The following is an 18,303-nucleotide window of genomic DNA, read 5'->3' as shown; positions in this document are numbered from 1 at the left end:
TTGTGTCCGTCTTTTTCATACTCTACCGTCTTTTTAGGATGCAGCCTCCTGAGTTGACAAAGCAATTGTAGTTTATATCTTGAAATCTTGACTAGTTGAGCACCTCTTCCCTGGTCATAGAGAAGTTAGGACTCAGACACCTGTGGTGGGAAATTGTTAGCTTTTTCTGGTAAGGGCAAGAATGTATATCATTTAGTATATAAATAGCAGGTACCCTGATAAATGGTGGGGGCAGCTAGTGGCAATTTTTATCCTTCTCTTGGTGGTGGTGGCTGAGATGTCTCTAGGTGTACACAGTTCTGTGGAGAGCAGTGATAGACTGTCTTACAAAATTCTGTGCTGCATGGCACAGAACACTCACCTTGGGTGTAAGAAATGCTCTCCCATTTGGTGGAAATGTATATGCAGAAGTTGGGATACATGAGCAGCAGTTCATCATAAAGTACTCTTCTGTTGTACCTTCTCTTGTGTGTGAATCTGTGTCAGGAACATAGACAGCTGGGAAGACTTAAATAAAATATTGAGTATTTTATGTTTTGTCAAGAGAAATACACTGTCCTCAGCACTCTGTGTTGAGGAATTCAACTCAGAAGCCAATTAGAGTCCCTACAGTCTGTTTTTAAATATATCTTTTCTCCATTGTTTGTTTTTGGTTGGTTTTTTTTTGCTGACCCCTCTGTTGAGAAAGCTGGTCGTTTAAAAATTAAGTTGCTTAGGAGTTTTAAGTAGCAGGCTTGCTTTATGAAGCAACTCTAGATGCCTTTAAATGTGTCTTCAGGAAGGTTTTTAGCAGATTCTCACTTTTAGTACAGTAAAATAAAATTTAAAAAAAAAAGAGGGGGAAAAAGGGCAAGGACAAAGCCAGGGATAATTTCAGAGCAGGCATTAAGTAGGACATTTCTGCTAGTGTGGATTAGATTGTCTGGGCACAGAAGTCACAGGTGCACTGTCTGTACATGTTGTAGGAGACACCATTTGGATGCCTTTTAATTATGTGGAAATAGTTATTCCTGGTGGATGATCTTTCTAGTATTTGATCCCCAATACAGTTCTCTGCGTTAAACAACCAGGTTTTGTCATGGTAAGTAGTTCTGTGGGTTTCACAGATTTCTCTTACAGATACATAGATGTGTGTTCTCTTAGCTGTGCAGTATGTGTTTCTGATGAATGTTATTCTGTTAACATCTACATTAAGTTTTTCCCTCTTTACAAAATATCCTTGTGCTGTCCTTCCATGTTTTAGGAAACCAATCTATTTAAGTAATACAGAATTAACCATTGTCCTCCTTGAATTGATCTGAAGAAGAATCCTGATTAAATTTAGCAGACCTGAAGCATGTGTGTGTAATCTAATGTATCTTCAGATGGACTGCAAGTCTTAAACCTGGCTAGCAGTGTTATCCTCTGACACCAGCCATATCTCTAGGCCATCAAACCACTGCTGTGTGTTTTAGAAATGAGTGTGGTGAAGTTCAGGGCAGGCCTTTGGTATTTTTTTATATTAAAAAAATGTGTTGTGGAATTCAGCTTGTATTGATTTATAAAACTTGAGGTGCTAAACTCTGATGGAAGCTGAGACAGAGTAATTGGTCTGAACTAAAGCTGTGCATGTGTTTGTTCAGTGCTTTGACAGATTCTGCTTTTCAGAAGATTCATCTTAAATTTTTGCTTGTATAGAACGTCTGATGTGCTTTGAAACTGTAAGTAGAAGCATTGCAGAAAAAGTCACTTTCTCATCATATTCAGTAAAATACAGAAGGAAAATGAGCAGTAAGGTAACTAGAAGGTGTCACGGTAATGACAGTATGTTAGGCTGACATCCTGGTGAATGGTTTAAAAAAGATTGTCACGCAACATTATGAAGAATGAGATGTTCAATATTCCTTGAAACAATTCAGCAATAAGACATTAGGAAAAAGTAATTATTACTTGTGTGGTTGATGTGATAATCAAATATTTGAAGTGATTTCTTTTTTAACATTTCTTATTCACACTGCAAGAACACGTTTAAAGTTTGGACTTTATTGAGTTTGTGGATTTTCTCCCTTGAAGTCCATGCATTCACTGCTTGCTTAGCTGGGTTTTAAAATGTCTTGTTAACCTACTGCGTACGTAATGAGAAAAGAACAGTTTCTCTGTGTGAACTTTTTACATTGAATTATTAGAAAAAATCATCTGTAGCCATCAAGTACTCATATTTGAATTGAATCTAAGCTTAAGATGGTGATGTGAAAGACCAATTTACCAGATGAGTTTTGTTGCAGAATACTAATGGGGCAAGAGGAGAGAACAAAAAAAAAAACCAACAACAACAAAAGAAAAGCAAAGCAAGCTATGTATTTATCTATTTATTTTTAATTTCCGTACTCAGAGTTTTGTGCTGTGAGGGGGTGTGTGCACAGGAAGTCTTTTGCCTCACGTGTTACTGAGTCAGGATAGTGGTATCTCTTCTATCCATTTCATAATCCAATCATGCCTGTGCTTTGAAGCCAGCAATTAGGGTATTGTATGTTGATGAGTTTCTTCCTTATGGTGAAAAAAAAAGGATGAATGCTCTTAGGAGTTCCAAATGGTTATTTTGTTTCTTTAAAATTAAAATCTAGAAACCAGCTGCTGTTAATAGTGGGAATGGGAAATACTTATGCGATGTTCTCTGTTCTTACAAACTTGCTGTAGGGAATACCATGAAATTCTGTTCATTTGTAATTAAAGTTTACAGACTTCAATATTGTCCTGTATTATAACTCTATAATTGACAGGGTTGGGTGGGTTTTTTTCTGGTTAAAGATTAATGTTATGGAAGATTTCTTTCATTCTTAACTTGTCAGATACTTTTTCACAATGTGCCTGTGGGTTTTTTTTTGGTTTTTAACTGCAAAGATGTAATAGTTAAAACTCAAATGTCTTTAATTATCAGGGCTTTATATTAAACATACAAAATTTCAAACAGAAAAGTAATATTTACACATGGAAAGCTACTTTTATATAAAAGCTTCGGGGGTTTTAATGTACTTTCTAGTTCGTTATACAGTACTTTGCAGTGTACATACTAAGTATACTTTTACACCAGCCAGCCTCGGAGAGGTAAGATTCCTCTAAGGGACTGGCTGAATTACATTCCAACTTTCAGTAGCAGCTGAGCTGTTAGTTGTGCTCTGGTTCTGGAACTTACTGTATTGATGGTCTCAGCTGAAAAGAACCAGCGGACTTTAAGCAGTATGGTTTTTCTCATGTAAACAAAGCAAATGTTGATTTTGAAAAACAAAAACAAAACACAAAAAAAATCCCCAGAAAACACTATCCTTCTCAAGGCTGGTTGTATGCAATGGATTAGCTAATTTACAGCACTTTAGCATTGGAAATGAATGTGACTGAATTAATGGAACTGTTCACCATGGCTTTCCAATCCGCTCTACAAAGGTGGTTCTAAAGGGATGAGAATTCTGAGATTTGTGATGTGGAGAAACAAGCATACAGTGAAGCACTTTGCCTCAGTATTGTACTTTTTTGCTCCACCAAAGTATGTGTTGATCCTTATTGAACTCCAGTATGTACAGTGAGATGCAACAAGTCATAAAGCAACATATATGAGCCATTTTCTGAGGCATTCCTAAGTAGTTCAAGGAATATGCTTTCAGAGTATCTTATATGTGAACTTTTAAATTTTTTTTTGTCTTCGATTGCAATAGCATATTTACTTATCTCTGTAATGACACTGCCATGTGTGAGGACAGAGTCTGAGATCCAAAAATTTGTATGTTGGAGTCCAACTTTTAAAAAACTTTTTTTGCTAGACACCTGGCAGATAAAAAAGATTAGTGAAAAAGGATATTATTGTTTTTTCTCAGCAGAAAAAGTTCTCTGCTTAAGGAATTCTCCAGGCTTAGTTTTCTAGTAAAGGGCAAAGAAACACCTGTCCTACAGAAGTATGTCAAATTGGCTTGTTTGGTGAGTCTCAGCATGATACAGTGCATGCATCATCTTTCTATCTCCTAGCTCTTTCAAGAGTAAGAATTCATTATAATTGATTTTCAGACTTTCTTCGTCCCAAAAAGGTAAGTTTTACAAAGGTTGGAAATGAGGTGTTGTGATCTATGCACTGCAATTTAAACTGCAGTGAGCAACATCCTGTGCAGAGTTCCTGTAATTAAAGTCTAAAAATAAGCTGATGGTGGGAGACTTACTCTAGTGGTTCTCTAATCAAGTTCCCTAAGCCTTAAATGCTTTTATTGCAAATACTGCCCAATTTTCTTAAAAGGAAGAGTTTAATATGTAACTAGTTATGTGTTAACAAATGCAAAATAAAACTATTTAAACTTAATTAAGTTATTGGGCTGAAAAGACAGCATTACTCTAAACCCAGGGTTTTTTCTAAAGAAATGTAGAAAGGTGGCAGCATTTCTTGATGTCAGCCCATATTCAAGTTCATACATAGTCAACCAAGACGCTGACGTGCTGATTTGAAAATTTATAAAGTGACAATGTCTGTTTCTAAGACGTGAACTGCCCATAAATTCTTACCCATACATTTTTAATGAAACACTCTTCTTTTTCCTCAGCTATCAAGAGGTACTAGCAAACCTAGAGGTAAAGCGGCACTTGAAGAAGATTCACTCCTTAAACCTTTGCCTGAGCTTTCTTTTGACTGCGCTCTTGAGGGTTCCTGTAAGTAGCAGTCTTGCTTCTGAGAGCTATTAAGATTTTGTTGATTGGTTTGTTGCTCTTTTCTGAGTTTATTTTAACGTAACCCATCTAAATCTTGCTACTTTAGTTTTCACTACTTTGCTGTTTGTGAACCATTATTAAATTTTGTAGAACACGCTGTTTACCATGTTCCCAGAGATATGCATACACAGATGTAACGACAAATGCTTCGTTATAGGCATATGCCTTCAAATTATAAATTGCACAAGGTCTAAAGGCATTGTAAACTATATGGTAGTTCTAAAGAGAAAAAAAAAAAAACACCAAACATGCCATTTATTCAACTAGACGACTCTGAAGAAGTATGAAAAAGTTATCCTTTGTGCCACACAAGCTAGACAGTTTCCCTTATGGCTTTCAAGAGAAGTTACCCATTGCTAAAATATGACCTAACTTAGTTAACACACTTCAAAATTACTGTGACCTGTCTTTGGATTTTATTTGGAATAGTGCTGATTATTGTGTTTTCATACATATTACCTTTGAGCTGTTAAAAAAAAAGACAATAAAGGGAAGTTCTGTGGTTCATTTAATATCAGTCATAAGTTTTTTCAAGTAATAGAAGACAAGTTTGTCTCAGGGCCTGCACTCTCCAGTGGACTAGAATCGTTCTGTTCTCAACCATAGTGTAAAATTTATCCAGGGTTATTTTCTAAGCTCCATGTCATAGGCAGTGGTACACCATTCAAAGTACTTTTGGTGAGTTCTTTGTTAACTGACAATTTTTTTGACTTTTAAATCAAGCTTATGCAGAACATCCTTAATACCTTGGGGAGGGGAGGTGTGATTAAATACCATATAGCGTGTTTCCATTTTTATGTGTATACAGACATCAAGCTGAATTGAATTGTATTTTGTGTGCTAATGGTACCCTTCACCAAGAGATTCAAACTCTTGTGAGCAAAGCCAAAAGGCATAGTGGCCTATACCTCTATCCTCTTAACTGTAAAACCAAATTTGGCTCTATTTTTTCATATGCTAATAAGTGGAAACGAATATATCTTTATTACGAGAATTTCTTTGGTTATGATGTTTCTTCTGTATTATATCTTGGAGGGATTTGTGAATCACACGGTGAGCTAGTAAAGGCAGCTTTAACAAAATGATCTGTTGGCCTTGGATGTAGGGAATGTAAGTTGTTAAAACATTTTTCCTGTGTTTTGAATGTATATTCTTAGCAGTTACCAGCTATATGATGATGTACTCCAGCTGGAACTGTGAGGTTTCGAAACTTAGCCCACTGTCTTCCCAGCTGACAATCTAGGAGAAAGATGCAGGGTAAGTGGTTGCAACCATCTTTAGAAAACTAAATTTGTAGTTTGGTTGGAATGCTGCGTATTTATCAAGACAGGATACTTTCTTTTGTTTTACACCCGACTTAAAGTACACAGATTCTTTTATAATGCAAACGTGTAATACTTCTTTTTGTTAAAAAAAGCATTCGTCTTTAGGGTTTTTGGAAAAGGAGAAAATCTCACCAAGTAGAAGGCTAAAATAATAAAAAAAGGGAACATGATCCCTTCAGACAATCTATGATGGGAATAGCTTTAAACCATTTAACTGTTTGTCCAACCCATCTTTAAAACTTTCTAGTGTTGGACATTCCACATTTACATATAAAAAGAGTTCATTCCAAAGCACTGCTCTCCTTAGGAGACTTTCTTCCTCTTCTATTACTGGATTTCAGCTGCAGGAGGAGTTGTCCATTTTGCTATGGATGTAAAACCAGTTGCTTTCTGGGAATTCTTTATGGATCAGATGCCTGTTCAGAGTCTTCCTTTCTGCAAGTTAAGCAACCAAGTTGGTTGGTTAACTTTTCAAGTGTTGTTGTACGTGAGCTATTTTCCTGAGCATTCTGCCTAGGTGTGGTGCCCAAAACTAGCCACCCTGAGCTAGCAGGTTTCTCAGTATTAAGTACAGTGCTGACTATATTTTTAATCTTTCTTGTGGTCTTGCCAATTCATGTTCAGCATGTGATGCTCTATAAACAAAATGACAGATGTAGAATACCACAGTGATTTGGGTCATTTGTTTAATACAAATACATTTTTTTTCACAACAATAAGCAGATATATTACTTTTGTTTCCCTTACCTTCTGTCTTTCAGTACACATTCACCCACAAAAACATACAATTTTTCTTTTGCAAAAGAGAGGGACTTAAACAAGTAACACAAACTTGTAGTTCCAAATATTATACACAGTCAAATATTTTCATCATAGAGTAAGTTTCATTGCATTATTAGAAATTATAAACTGTTTGTTCTGGTGATGGGGAATCACTATTTTTTTTTCTACACAACAAAAATAAACACTGCCTTCAGAGCAGCGTGGGAATGGCACAGTTGGACTAGTTGAGAATCTTTGTAATGCTAATGATAGTCAAAAGTGGTATGTTTATGCCAGTTTGAAATAAACTTCATAATGCTTGTAACTTAAAACAGAAAAAGAAATGTGCGTGTTCATAGGTTAGTAGTATCCTGTTTAGAATTCCAGATCTGATCTGACACCAGATTACTTCTATCTACCTTAATTAAAACTTTGCTTAAACAAGAGTGCAGATTAAGCTTTTCTTGGTAATGGCAGCTCAGAGCAAGGTTCTGCCCTTGTGGGTTTAGCCAGGCTGAATTCCAACGCCTGATATTTGCCTGGGGTGCACTGTGGCGGCACAGGCAGTTTGATACAGATCTTTATTTGATATATCATTTTCATTAAAAAGTCTTAAAATGTATCTTCAAACTTTCAGTATACTGTTTTTGCAGGATTGAGTCCTGGAGTTATTAAACTGATGCAGAAGATTGTGCTTTGTGTGGGAATGAACAAGCCTTGGTTGATAAGCAGCTGCCTACTGTCTGTATTCACACACTTTCCGTATTCATGGAGACCTGTACCCAAGGCAGGTGGGTGTGAATAGCTCCTTCCCCTCTTGCTCTTCTGAAGCAGGTTGCGCCCTGCGTCAGAAACAAATTCCAATCTTGCATGAAATCCCTGAAAGCTCTAGAATATCCAGTGCCCCTAAGAAGAGAAAGGGATGCACGGACTAATACTGCAATGCTTTAAAAGGTTAAAGACTGTATCAAGCCTGCTGTAATCTCTCTTGCTGCTGACTTGTCTCATTGTCTGTCTCAGCAGACAATGTCCCATTTTGCTCCTTTTCCTGCTGTCCAAATTTATATTTCAAAGGGAGAGGAGGAATGTCAACTGAAGTCTTTCTCCATTCTTATATTTAACTAATTGTAAGCTCAATTGCACATGTAGTTGAGTGACAAAATAGTGTTTTGAAGTTGAAGTTGTTAGTATAAAATCTTTCAAGTTGTCTGTTCTGTTGCCAACTCTTCAGTGTGTTTTTTAAAATGTACAGTAACCTTGTTGGATGCTACAAATCTGCTTTCAGAAGCCTCAGGTATGTTTTTTTCTTGAAGCTGAATTTTATACTTATTCAAGAATAAAATGTGAATTAGTCTCCAGTAAACTGTCAAAATAGGGGATAAAGTACTTTCAGTGGAGTCATGATGCTACAGCAGGTCAAAGAACAAGCTGGCTAAAGAAGCAGGGTTACTGTCACTTGGTAAGAAACTTTGTGATTATTTCAGAAAGCTCTTAATTATCTTCCATGATAATGATCCTTGTCAGTCAATTTTGCTATGACTCATCAGGTTTTATTGTAAACATCATTTCAAACAGATGCAGCTAGTAATTGTAACTGTCTAACTTAAGATTTCATGAGATTTACTTTTTACCAAGTAGATTTAAACTTTTTGAAAACCATGCCTTTGAGCACTATCTTAAACAGGTGCAGTTATGAGACATTCCTTAGTACTGTCATCATTTTCTGAAGACCTTCTGAAGTCTCTTCCACAATTATAAACAGAGAAATTATTTGATTACTCTTGTATGTCATTTCAAATAAGAGGCTGCTACCATTCCAATTGCATAATTGGAAATATTTTATATGAAAAGCATGTGTCATTATATGAAAATGTTAATCCAACTCACTGGAGTAACTTAGAGCAAATATTGATAAGTATTTAGGGCTTGTTCAAGCACCAAGACTGTGTCCTGTCTAACCAGATGACAGTCACTTAGTCACAGCCAAATTACATGAGCAATTCCAATACAAAAGAGCATAATGGTCTGATAAAAGACACATTTCTTGCTAATACTGCTGTTTCCAGTATTCCCTGAGCCTTAAACCACTAGACACATTCGCAAAGGAATGCCTGATATATAAACTTCAATGCATCTTAGGCCCAGAACCCTGAATATTTGCAAGAATGGGATGATTCTGTTATTTAATTGTAGATATTTGAATGTGTAAAGAGGAAATTTACCATTAGAAACTGCAAGGCTTCTGTAGAAGTCTAGTTCACTTGTAATTGTGGCAGATTTCCCCCTTTGAATGAACCTGTGCTCTCCTATCCTCTTTACTTTGGTTCTTTATTTGCTTGTTTGCTTTTCCTCCTTTACCTAAATACAAGATCAAAAAAGAACTTTTAACTTTTTTTTTTTTTTTTACATATACATTACATTCAGGCTCCAGACTTGTCCACGCCAGTACATAACTACTCCCAGTCAATATTTGCTGTTGTGTCCTGATGGTAAACATCATAGGTATGAGAAGTGAATCACAAAATTGGTTCTTTATATATAATTCACCCTGTTGGACACAGTATTATATCTACATTCATTTATCTATTGCACCCTTTAATGCTATTCACACTTCATTTTTATATGAGAATGCTCAAAACACGAAATTCACAACTGAACTGTTGAATCTCTAACACTTCAAGTTTACCTGTACAGAGGGAAACCATTGATTTATTTTTCCAATCAGGAAGATAAAAACTAACTTTTCAGAACAAGGAGATAAAAACTAATGTTCTCTCAAGATACGTAGGTATATTCTCTTATGTCTACCTTTCTGCATCATGATTCTTAAAAAATAAACCAAAAATGGCTTCCATCTTCCCTATGTGGCATTTCAGACCTTTGATAATATGCAATTTACTTTCATGTGATTCTGCAGTAAACTGCATTTGTTCATTTATAGTTCTGTCTCAAAACTTTGTGTATCCAATTTATGACCAATTCACTTCTACAAAGTAAAACAGACAGCTGAGCTGCTCTTCTAAATACCTATCTACACGTTCTCTCCTTCCTGTACTGATTTTGCTGACAGCTATACTTAAAAAAAATATCTGTAGCTTATGGAGACGTGAGTTTATACTGGTTGGAATTGCTTACTTTTCAAAAATTCAGGCCTATTTTAAGACAATGCTACCCTTTAAATGTTTCAAATGTCCTTAGTTGGCAGAGCTGCCCTGACGTTCAGGCTCCAGAGCAGTGACGTGAAGATGCGTTACCGTAGGAGGCTTAGGGAGGGAGGGCTGCCATAGAGCTCCTCATGCGTCCGTTCCGTTAATGCCTGTCACCAGACTGGTACCCTTTTGAAGTATATTTCAGCAGATAAATAGCAAATACAACTTTTAGTAGTAAACAGGTAAAAGGTTTTTGTTTTCTGTAAACAAAAGGATTGTATCAGGTCTGTTTCTACTTTCCCAGCCATCCAATTAAAAAAAAAAAGAAGAAAAAAAGTACTCTTGTCACATCGGTTTGGCATTGTCTGTTAAACCTGGTCTCTATTGCACTTTCTACACTTCCACTTTCACTACACTTGCTGACTAGTTGAGAAACTACTTCACAAACGGTCACATTCCATACAGTAACAAGTTGCTTTGCCGGATCCATTTTCCTTGTAGAGTTTTCTTTTTTGTGTGGTTTTTTGTTGTTTTTTTTTTTTTTTTAAACTGAAAAAAATGCACAGTCATTTCTACTCTCTTTTAGCATTTATAGTGTAGAAAACACTATGCCTTATTCTGCAAAGAAGAAACGATGCTGTCTCTGTCAAACTGGCATGACCTCAGATGTCGTTTCTTCAGCTGCTGGCTGAGAGTTTGTACCTGTCTGTGCTACCGGCACCACCACTGCGTCCTTCACCTCCGAGGTCTGAGTGCACGAAGAGTTCTTCTCCTCCAGTTTTTTGGCGGTGTCTGGGCAGTTCTGAACAAAGATGACTCTGTTGTAGGCCTTCAACCTGCGCCACAGCTGAACGTAAACCTTACACTGCACGTACATGAAGACCAGGCCCCCTGTGAATCCAATGGCCACCACCACGAGTTTTGTCCAAAATGGCCATTCAAGGACACCTGTGAAACAAAACAAAAAAATATTTATTGCCTTTGTTATACATTGAATGTAAAGTACTGAGTTTCAGTAAAATATTTTGAAAAGAAGACAATTGCTAACAATTCCCAGGAATGTGCCTGCCATTGGGGCAGTTGGGGCTCAAGTAGAAAACAGCAGCAGTTTCCTATCCCATAGGCCAGCCAAGAAACTGTATCTGCCCCACTTTTAACTGACTTTACCACAATTTGGTCAAATAAGAAATGCGAGGCCACTCCCACAAAGGAAGCATAATGCTTGATGTACTGTTCATCAATAATATGCCCATAGGCAGTAGCAAAACCACAAAAAAGCTGAGATAAATGGATACCTTGAAGTATTATGCTCATCTTCAACAGCAACTGCTTTTTTTAAATTGTGCTAGAACCATGACACTGTTTAGGGTACCTGGAGCACCAACACATACAATATTATTACCTGGGCCTAGCTTCATTTTGAACTCAGGGTATAGTAAAAAACAAACTAGTGGAAAGGGCTGTATGTAGTAAAAAACAAACTAGTGGAAAGGGCTGTTATCTCCTGCATCACCTGCCGCCTTTCACCTCTTTTTCCTGCTGTCTGTGCAACCCCTCTGATCATACCTATATAAAAAAGCAGAACTTACATTTCTATGGACTAAAAAAGTAACTTTACAGTTCTTGGTGTATCTGTTCTTACTTTTCTCATTGCATTGCTCAATCACATCGATACTTACAGAAAAATGGCCTAAATGTGGTTTTAAGATTTTAACAGAATATAGTGATATTGTAGTAAGAACAGCCTTCTCCTCATTAATTCATTCCATTGCACCTGCTTTTTTCAACCATGCAGTAGCCTAATATAAAAAACCAGCTACCAGCCTTCCCATTACACGTAGTCTCATCACATTTAAAGGTTAAACACTGCCCAGAAGAGTTATCAGTGTTAACCTGTATCAGTGCTAAACCTGTCAGTCTGAACAGTCTGAGTAGTTTTGTTGGTTCTACATGAAAGGTCTTTGAATAACATTTTGCTCACCAAGTGTAGTGTTCAAAGTGCCTTGCAGATGCTGTGTTCAACCACTGGTGATATTTGTGAGTTTTACACTGGGAAGAAATTTTTGCCACATGCAGAAATGCAATCTGCCTTCCTTTGGGACTCAGCAGGAGAGCTTCAGTGAGGAGCCAGGCTCGACTCCTAGACCTGGTAACCTGGACCCCTCAAAAGCAAGACTTGACTTTTAGCCAGCTGTGTGCCTCATGAATCTAAGTATCCCCTTTACTGTTAAACACATAGGAACTGGGCTTTAAAGTAAATAAACAAATAGAGACCAAAAGAATATTAATTACTGCAAAAGCACACAAAATGTTTGAAGTAGCAGTAGTTTTCCCTGTCATGGTAACTGTTTAGTAGGACTTAGAAATAGTAACAATGTACTGGGTAATGGTACTAGCCAGTTGGGTTTTTTTCTCAATTGCAGCAAAATGAAAGCCTCCCAAGGCCTTGTAAATCACATTGCTCCCTAACCGCTATTACTCTGGTTAGTTGGACTCGCCAGGCACACATCCTTTGATTGCTAAGCTTGTTCACAAAATGTTTGACACCCCTTTCTTCAATCCCCTGTGCCTGGGACAAAAGGAAGTAGAACAAAGAATACTTTGCTAAGGTGTTGTAGCCAGTGATGGGCTTTTGGTTTTTTTTCTTTTTTTTTTTTTTCCCTTTAATAACTGTTTTTAAAAATCACTGTCTCTTTCTTGATGTTAATTATGAAAGCAGTATGGCTTGCATCTGACTAAGCCTCGTCAGTGGGTAATGACTCTTAGAACCAGCAAGTCACAGCTGGGACCCTGAGCTCAGAAGAAAGAGGCTGAATAAATGGCTCAGCTTTTCTTCAGATTTTCTTCCACCTCTGAGCTGTAAAGACGTGCTGCTGCTTCTTCCATAGTAATACAGGAAGCGTAATTTTTTGCTTAACTGGTATGGCACACTGAATTTTGTACCTTTTGGTATATTCCAGGATTGCCACATTTTCACAGACTCAAACTTTATTGGGAGAGACAAAGCTCAGCTAAGCCTAGACCTGTTTCCTCAAGCAGAACAAATTTATGTGAAGCTTGATTCCCTACCACTAGTGCCATATAAATTCTAGAATATTTTAAATATATTTTAAATTTTCCTTTCTATAGACCAGTGACAGGTTTACTGACTCAGAAGTTTACACTTATTTATTTGCATTATATGCCTTTGTAAGGATTAAAAATATGTCCTGTAAGTATTTTGAGAGATACTTTTTAAAAAGGGATTTTTAAAACTTGGACAATATTAACAAACAGTTCTAGTATTATTCAGGGCTATCAGTTTTTCTCCTCCTCAAATTATGTTTATAAAGTGTTTTTCCTCCAGTGTTTATGGTCGTTTTCCCAGTATCTCCCATTTAAACAGAGATAATGGAGACAAAACAAACTACATATATATATATATCTTTCCACACAACCCACAAATACACTTTTGATTTTGTAAAAGTATACACACAGCCCAACAAGTAAATTTTGGGGCAAAATAGTTCTCTTCACAAATTATTATTTTTGCATGCTGTAAGTAGCTCCAAGGCATCTCTTTGTCCTTTTCTTAGTGTGGAGAATCACCCATTACATTTGGCAAAAACAATTCTATACAAATCATAAATACTTTTTAAGCCTACCAGGATTAATTTATGTGATTCTTACGCATCTATATAACAACAAAAATTCACGTTAGCTGTTTTGTTGTATAAACTCAGCTAATCCACAGAAACACCTTTCCCCTTTGTAACAAGTAGGGTGATGTAGTTGTACTCAGAAGTTCAAAGCCATTCCTAGTCCTATCCTCAGGGCCAGCTTTTTGAGATGAAAAAGAGGGTTACCCATTTAGAAAGAAAGCAAAACAAGACTTTGTAGCGTACATTCGTCTGACTTACTGAGGCTTGTTACATATTTTCCTCTCATAGGCAAGAAAGGCAAGCATCAAGGGTATCATCAAATATTTATCTAACAAGGCACAAAGCTCTGCCTGTTTTGTTTTCCGTGTTAACTTCAGAATATAGCACAAAGCTAGACCTTTGTCCCTCTACTGTGTTTACAGTCAATTCAGATCAAAACTCAAAAGCTTTTTTTATCCACTTTATCATCATAATGATAATATTTAAGACTAAATTTAAGAATTTAAGACCAAATAGATTTGAAATGTAAAACAGTAGTTCAGTTTGGAATATTGTTTCCACGTACGGTAAGTATAGTCCAAAAAGAAACCTACTTATGTTAAATATGCATTTTGTTACACATGTCCTGTTGGGTTTTCAGTTTCTCCGCAGATGGAGACGCCACAACCTCTCTGTCCCAGTGTTTGACCACCCTCACAATAAACACAACTGGAATAAGGACATTGACAGAGGAATTCTATTTAAAAGGATGCAGGAATAGCTTTCTGTGCTACTTAAATCCCACATGAAGCACTAACGCAACTGGAACATGGTCTTTTGGAAGTTAGTTTTAGGAAGCTTGTTGATGAAAGGGCTCCATCGTGTCTTACAGGACATCGAGGTTCAAGTGGGTAATATAAATGAATTGCTATTTTATGACCTGAACTTGCACTGAGCTGTTTGAATTTGACTCATCTTTTTGTCTGAGCTTTAGAAATATCTAGATAATGGGAGATTAACCTAAGAAGAACCAGCAGGCTAGTTAAGCTGTTGTAATGATTACACTAAGTAGAGGTCTCTCTGCAGGGGCATAGCATAAGCTTTTAACACTGATGCTTTCATTACTCCTGCATTAAAGCATTTGATGTAGCCGTGTACCAGTGAGCTGCTACTTAAGAACAGAATGTGACTGGTTACACAGCTGTATCTCACATCCAGCCATTGCATTATCAACAAGATTGAAGAAGGTAAAAGGTACTTACCATTGTCATTGCCTTGTTTAATTTCCTCAGCGGTTCTGTCAATTAAAACGTACAATGACCAAACAACACAGGTAATTGCAATTACATGGAATGTGACTGAACAAACTATTTTCCTCCTCTCACTTGTTGTCATCTGTAATTTCTCCCACTGTAATTTAAAGAGAAAAAGCAATTAAAAAAAAAACAGATTTGTAAAATTTTACAATAAACTTACTAGGTCATTCTGGCTCTTTCTACCAAAAAAAGCAAGCAGTAATAAAATGAGCAAATCCTTTTATTTTGATAATACACATTACAGTAGTATGCGTATTGTCACTGTAAAATTCATAATGATCTCATTTCCACAGGTTCAGAGGAATGAAGAATGCTGTTCTGTTTCTGTCTGCTTGCAAATGACATCTAAAGTCATTTCATTGCAGGACAGCCCTAACATGTTAATAGATAGGTAAAAACCTGAATATTTATTTTAACTTTACCTGATGCACACTTCTGGTGATGAGAGAAGAAAAAACCCAAACATTAGCTTGTAAAACTATTCTCAGCTATTTTCAGTTGCTTAAAATTAGAGGAATGCAGTTGTGGAACAGCCTTCCCATAGAATAGAAGCATAAGAAACGCAACTGCATTGAGGATTAAATTAAATAAACTTGAAAAGACAATTATGTGGAAATGATAGTACATGATAGCCGTCAAACAGCCTCAGTAATGCAAAAAGGATCTTTGAGGCACGTTTTTGAATTATGAAACTAAATCCATCATATGTTTGTGAATTACGGCATTAAATCCTAGCTTAAATTAAGGCTATTTTAAGATGAAATAGGCTATTCTCTGCATTTGAACAATGCAACTCTTGAGGCGATTTTTTTAATCTCGCTTGTGCAGAGATTTTTTTCAGTGCTTCTTTAAAATAAAACCCTTCTTTACTAAAATGCCTGCCTTTGAAAACAGATGAAAGAATACCACATTTAAAAGCAAAATGCCTCAATTCTGATGAATAATCTCGGAGCTGGTGGCCAGCATGTGCTGAATGGAACAAGCACAAACGGCAGTACAACAGTGCCACCTCTCTGCCGTCGCGCTGATGGAAGAAGACTGAAGCACCCAAGCCACAGCACTGGGCAGCAAAGCTGCTCCTCCACCTACACGGACCTGTGCTACACCTGGGGTTTGGTCACTGTTGCTTTTTTAATTTTAGTTTGGTTTGGTTTTGGGAAATAACAAATTTCCCTAGATTTCTTATGGCTAGTGTTGGAGATGGCATCTAAGGTAGATGCTTAGACCTTGACCTCAACCAAGACGACCATTCTTCTAGTCTGAACACTCTTTGCCATCTGGTCACATTTCCACAGAGCACGGCTGCAGTAAAAGCTGAGGAATATCAGGGCAATGTCAGCAAGAGGGCTAACTCTCTGAAACGCTTCTTTCAGCTGTTACTTTTAGAGCAGTACATACCGGGCCACACAAGTTTCATTCTTTTATGGCAGTTAAAGCTCACAGGTTTCAGAGCTGTTGCCTCAAATCACAAGCTCTGGAGCATTTTCTAGCCCTTGCTGGAATTTTACAAACACAAAGCTTAAATAACTGTTTAGAAGAACTGAAACGTTTCCTGAGTAATATAAAAAGAGATACAGCTAGCAGTTTATTTACCAGCTGATACACAATTTCAGTTTCTGAGACGTACTTAGGAGTGAAAAGTAAGCTTGCAGGATTTTGTATAGCAGTCCAGGATATTGCAGGCATTTAAAAAAGTAATAAAACAAAAAACCAGAACCTTACGTTCATTGTAGTTCATGTAGGTAGCATTCAGCGGTCAGACCAGAGTGTGGCAATATCATCACAGTCTTATCATTTCATTACACCAGGATACACAGCATTTGACCTGGAGACTTTCATCCTTTTTGCAGTGAAAATTCAATTCAAGCCTTGCAACAGGCTTTCTTTCCAAAGAAAAAAGTTTTCTTTGTCCAGATGGAAGAAAGGATTTTACCGTAACCCTTCACTTAGCTTTGGATGCTTTGTGAGAGATCAGTGCTGGACATAAAGAATAATGAATTGTCTTCTCAAACAGAATTTTTTTGTCATCTCAATGCAGATGCTACACTGAGCAGAGTCTACTGGAGCAAAAATTCCATGCTAAATTTTCATTGTTGTGTTTACCTGTAGTCTCATTGTAGCCATTTTACTCTCCATAACAAAAAACAATATGTTGATCTGAATGCCTAGTCAAATTAAGCTTTTTCATATGAAATTTTAAAGTCAAAGAAGAATAATGCTGGTCCCATTACTCCAAATGTAAACATTTTGTAGGTGGAAAAAAAAAAAAAAGAGCAACAGGCAGGATAGGTAAATAAAGGAACAAGCTCACAAACTTTTGCTGGGATTTACAAAGAAGGTATATCATGTGAGGGAGCTAGTGGAAATGGGCTAAAGCAGGCCTTTTTTGCTAACATCCTGTGATCAAATCCAGCCAGAAAGAAGCCAAAACCTCTCCTTCCTCTCCTGCTCACATGGGCAGATGCAGTGGGATCAGAGTGCTTGGGAGCATTTTAAAGCTCCTCATGTCTCCCAAAGCTGTGCTTCTGTTTTGCCCTGCCCTAACTGCACTCCCAGTTCTCCTCTACTCCTGTCATGATGGGCTGAGCTCAGAAGGGGAAATTCAGCTAAACTTTGTGCTCTACTCCTGGTGATCCCTGTAGTAGCTGAGTTAATTTTCTTGTCCTACTCATGTATTTTAGCTTGGCTGAACAAAGAGTACTATGTGACTACTGCCACTCTCTACTAGATGAGTGATGTTAGTAGATAAACCAGCAATTTCAGTTCACCTGGAGCAGAAAAGTGCAATCTGCTATTTTAGAATTTTTGCAATAGGCTTACATCTAAAATTTAACCGTTAATGTTAGTACTTGCTTGGATAAAGGCACAGTTTTGTGAAGTAAAGAATGCTTGAATGTCCTTAGCAAAGGTTATGAGACAGCAACATATTGAGCAGTGAAAGCATCAGCCCCTTCTATTTGTGCTTTGTAGTCCAGGGCTTGTTGTAGCCTAAAGTTGGGTGGGTAAGTTTGTCAGCTACTACCGTGTCACACAGTACATTAATGCCACCTTAACCTCTGACAGATTCACCCTTGCTGTATTGTGAAGCTTCTGCAGTTCTCATGGCTGTTTACATTCAGTACCTGATGTCAGGATAAAAATAAATTGCATCACATTTTATTATCAGTGATCTGGAAAAATGTGCAACCGTCACGCTGATAACACTGTGACTTGCCATGGATAGAGTATCAGATGCCACCAAGAACAGAAAAATAACATACAAATAAGTGCCCAGATGCAATTTCCCTCAGAAACTTATATATTAATACCCCTAAGATGCTTTAGAGACTGCAAGGAGAGAAAGAAAAGAAAGAAGAAAAGAAAGACTGTAACAACCAGAGGAGACATTTATAATGACTTGCAGATT

General features: G+C 37.1%; 1 protein-coding gene across 7 annotated transcripts in view; it reads right to left on the bottom strand.

Annotated features, from left to right (window-relative positions):
• Positions 1-6,722: 6,722 nt before the first annotated feature.
• The window catches only part of MARCH1 (membrane associated ring-CH-type finger 1), a 190,031-nt gene continuing 178,450 nt past the window's right edge, over positions 6,723-18,303 (bottom strand). For all 7 annotated transcript variants that reach the window (XM_014945444.1, XM_014945420.1, XM_014945436.1 and 4 more), the window contains 2 exons: positions 14,844-14,991; positions 6,723-10,909 (listed from right to left, as the gene is read on the bottom strand). In XM_014945444.1, the coding sequence (XP_014800930.1) occupies positions 10,608-10,909; positions 14,844-14,991 (450 nt within the window). In that variant the 3' untranslated portion in view covers positions 6,723-10,607. The remainder of the gene's footprint in view (positions 10,910-14,843; positions 14,992-18,303) is intronic.

This window comes from Calidris pugnax, unplaced genomic scaffold, assembly GCF_001431845.1.
Source record: "Calidris pugnax isolate Ruff unplaced genomic scaffold, ASM143184v1 scaffold15, whole genome shotgun sequence".
Taxonomy (NCBI): Eukaryota; Metazoa; Chordata; class Aves; order Charadriiformes; family Scolopacidae; genus Calidris; species Calidris pugnax.
This window is presented reverse-complemented; position numbering and strand designations above follow the sequence as displayed.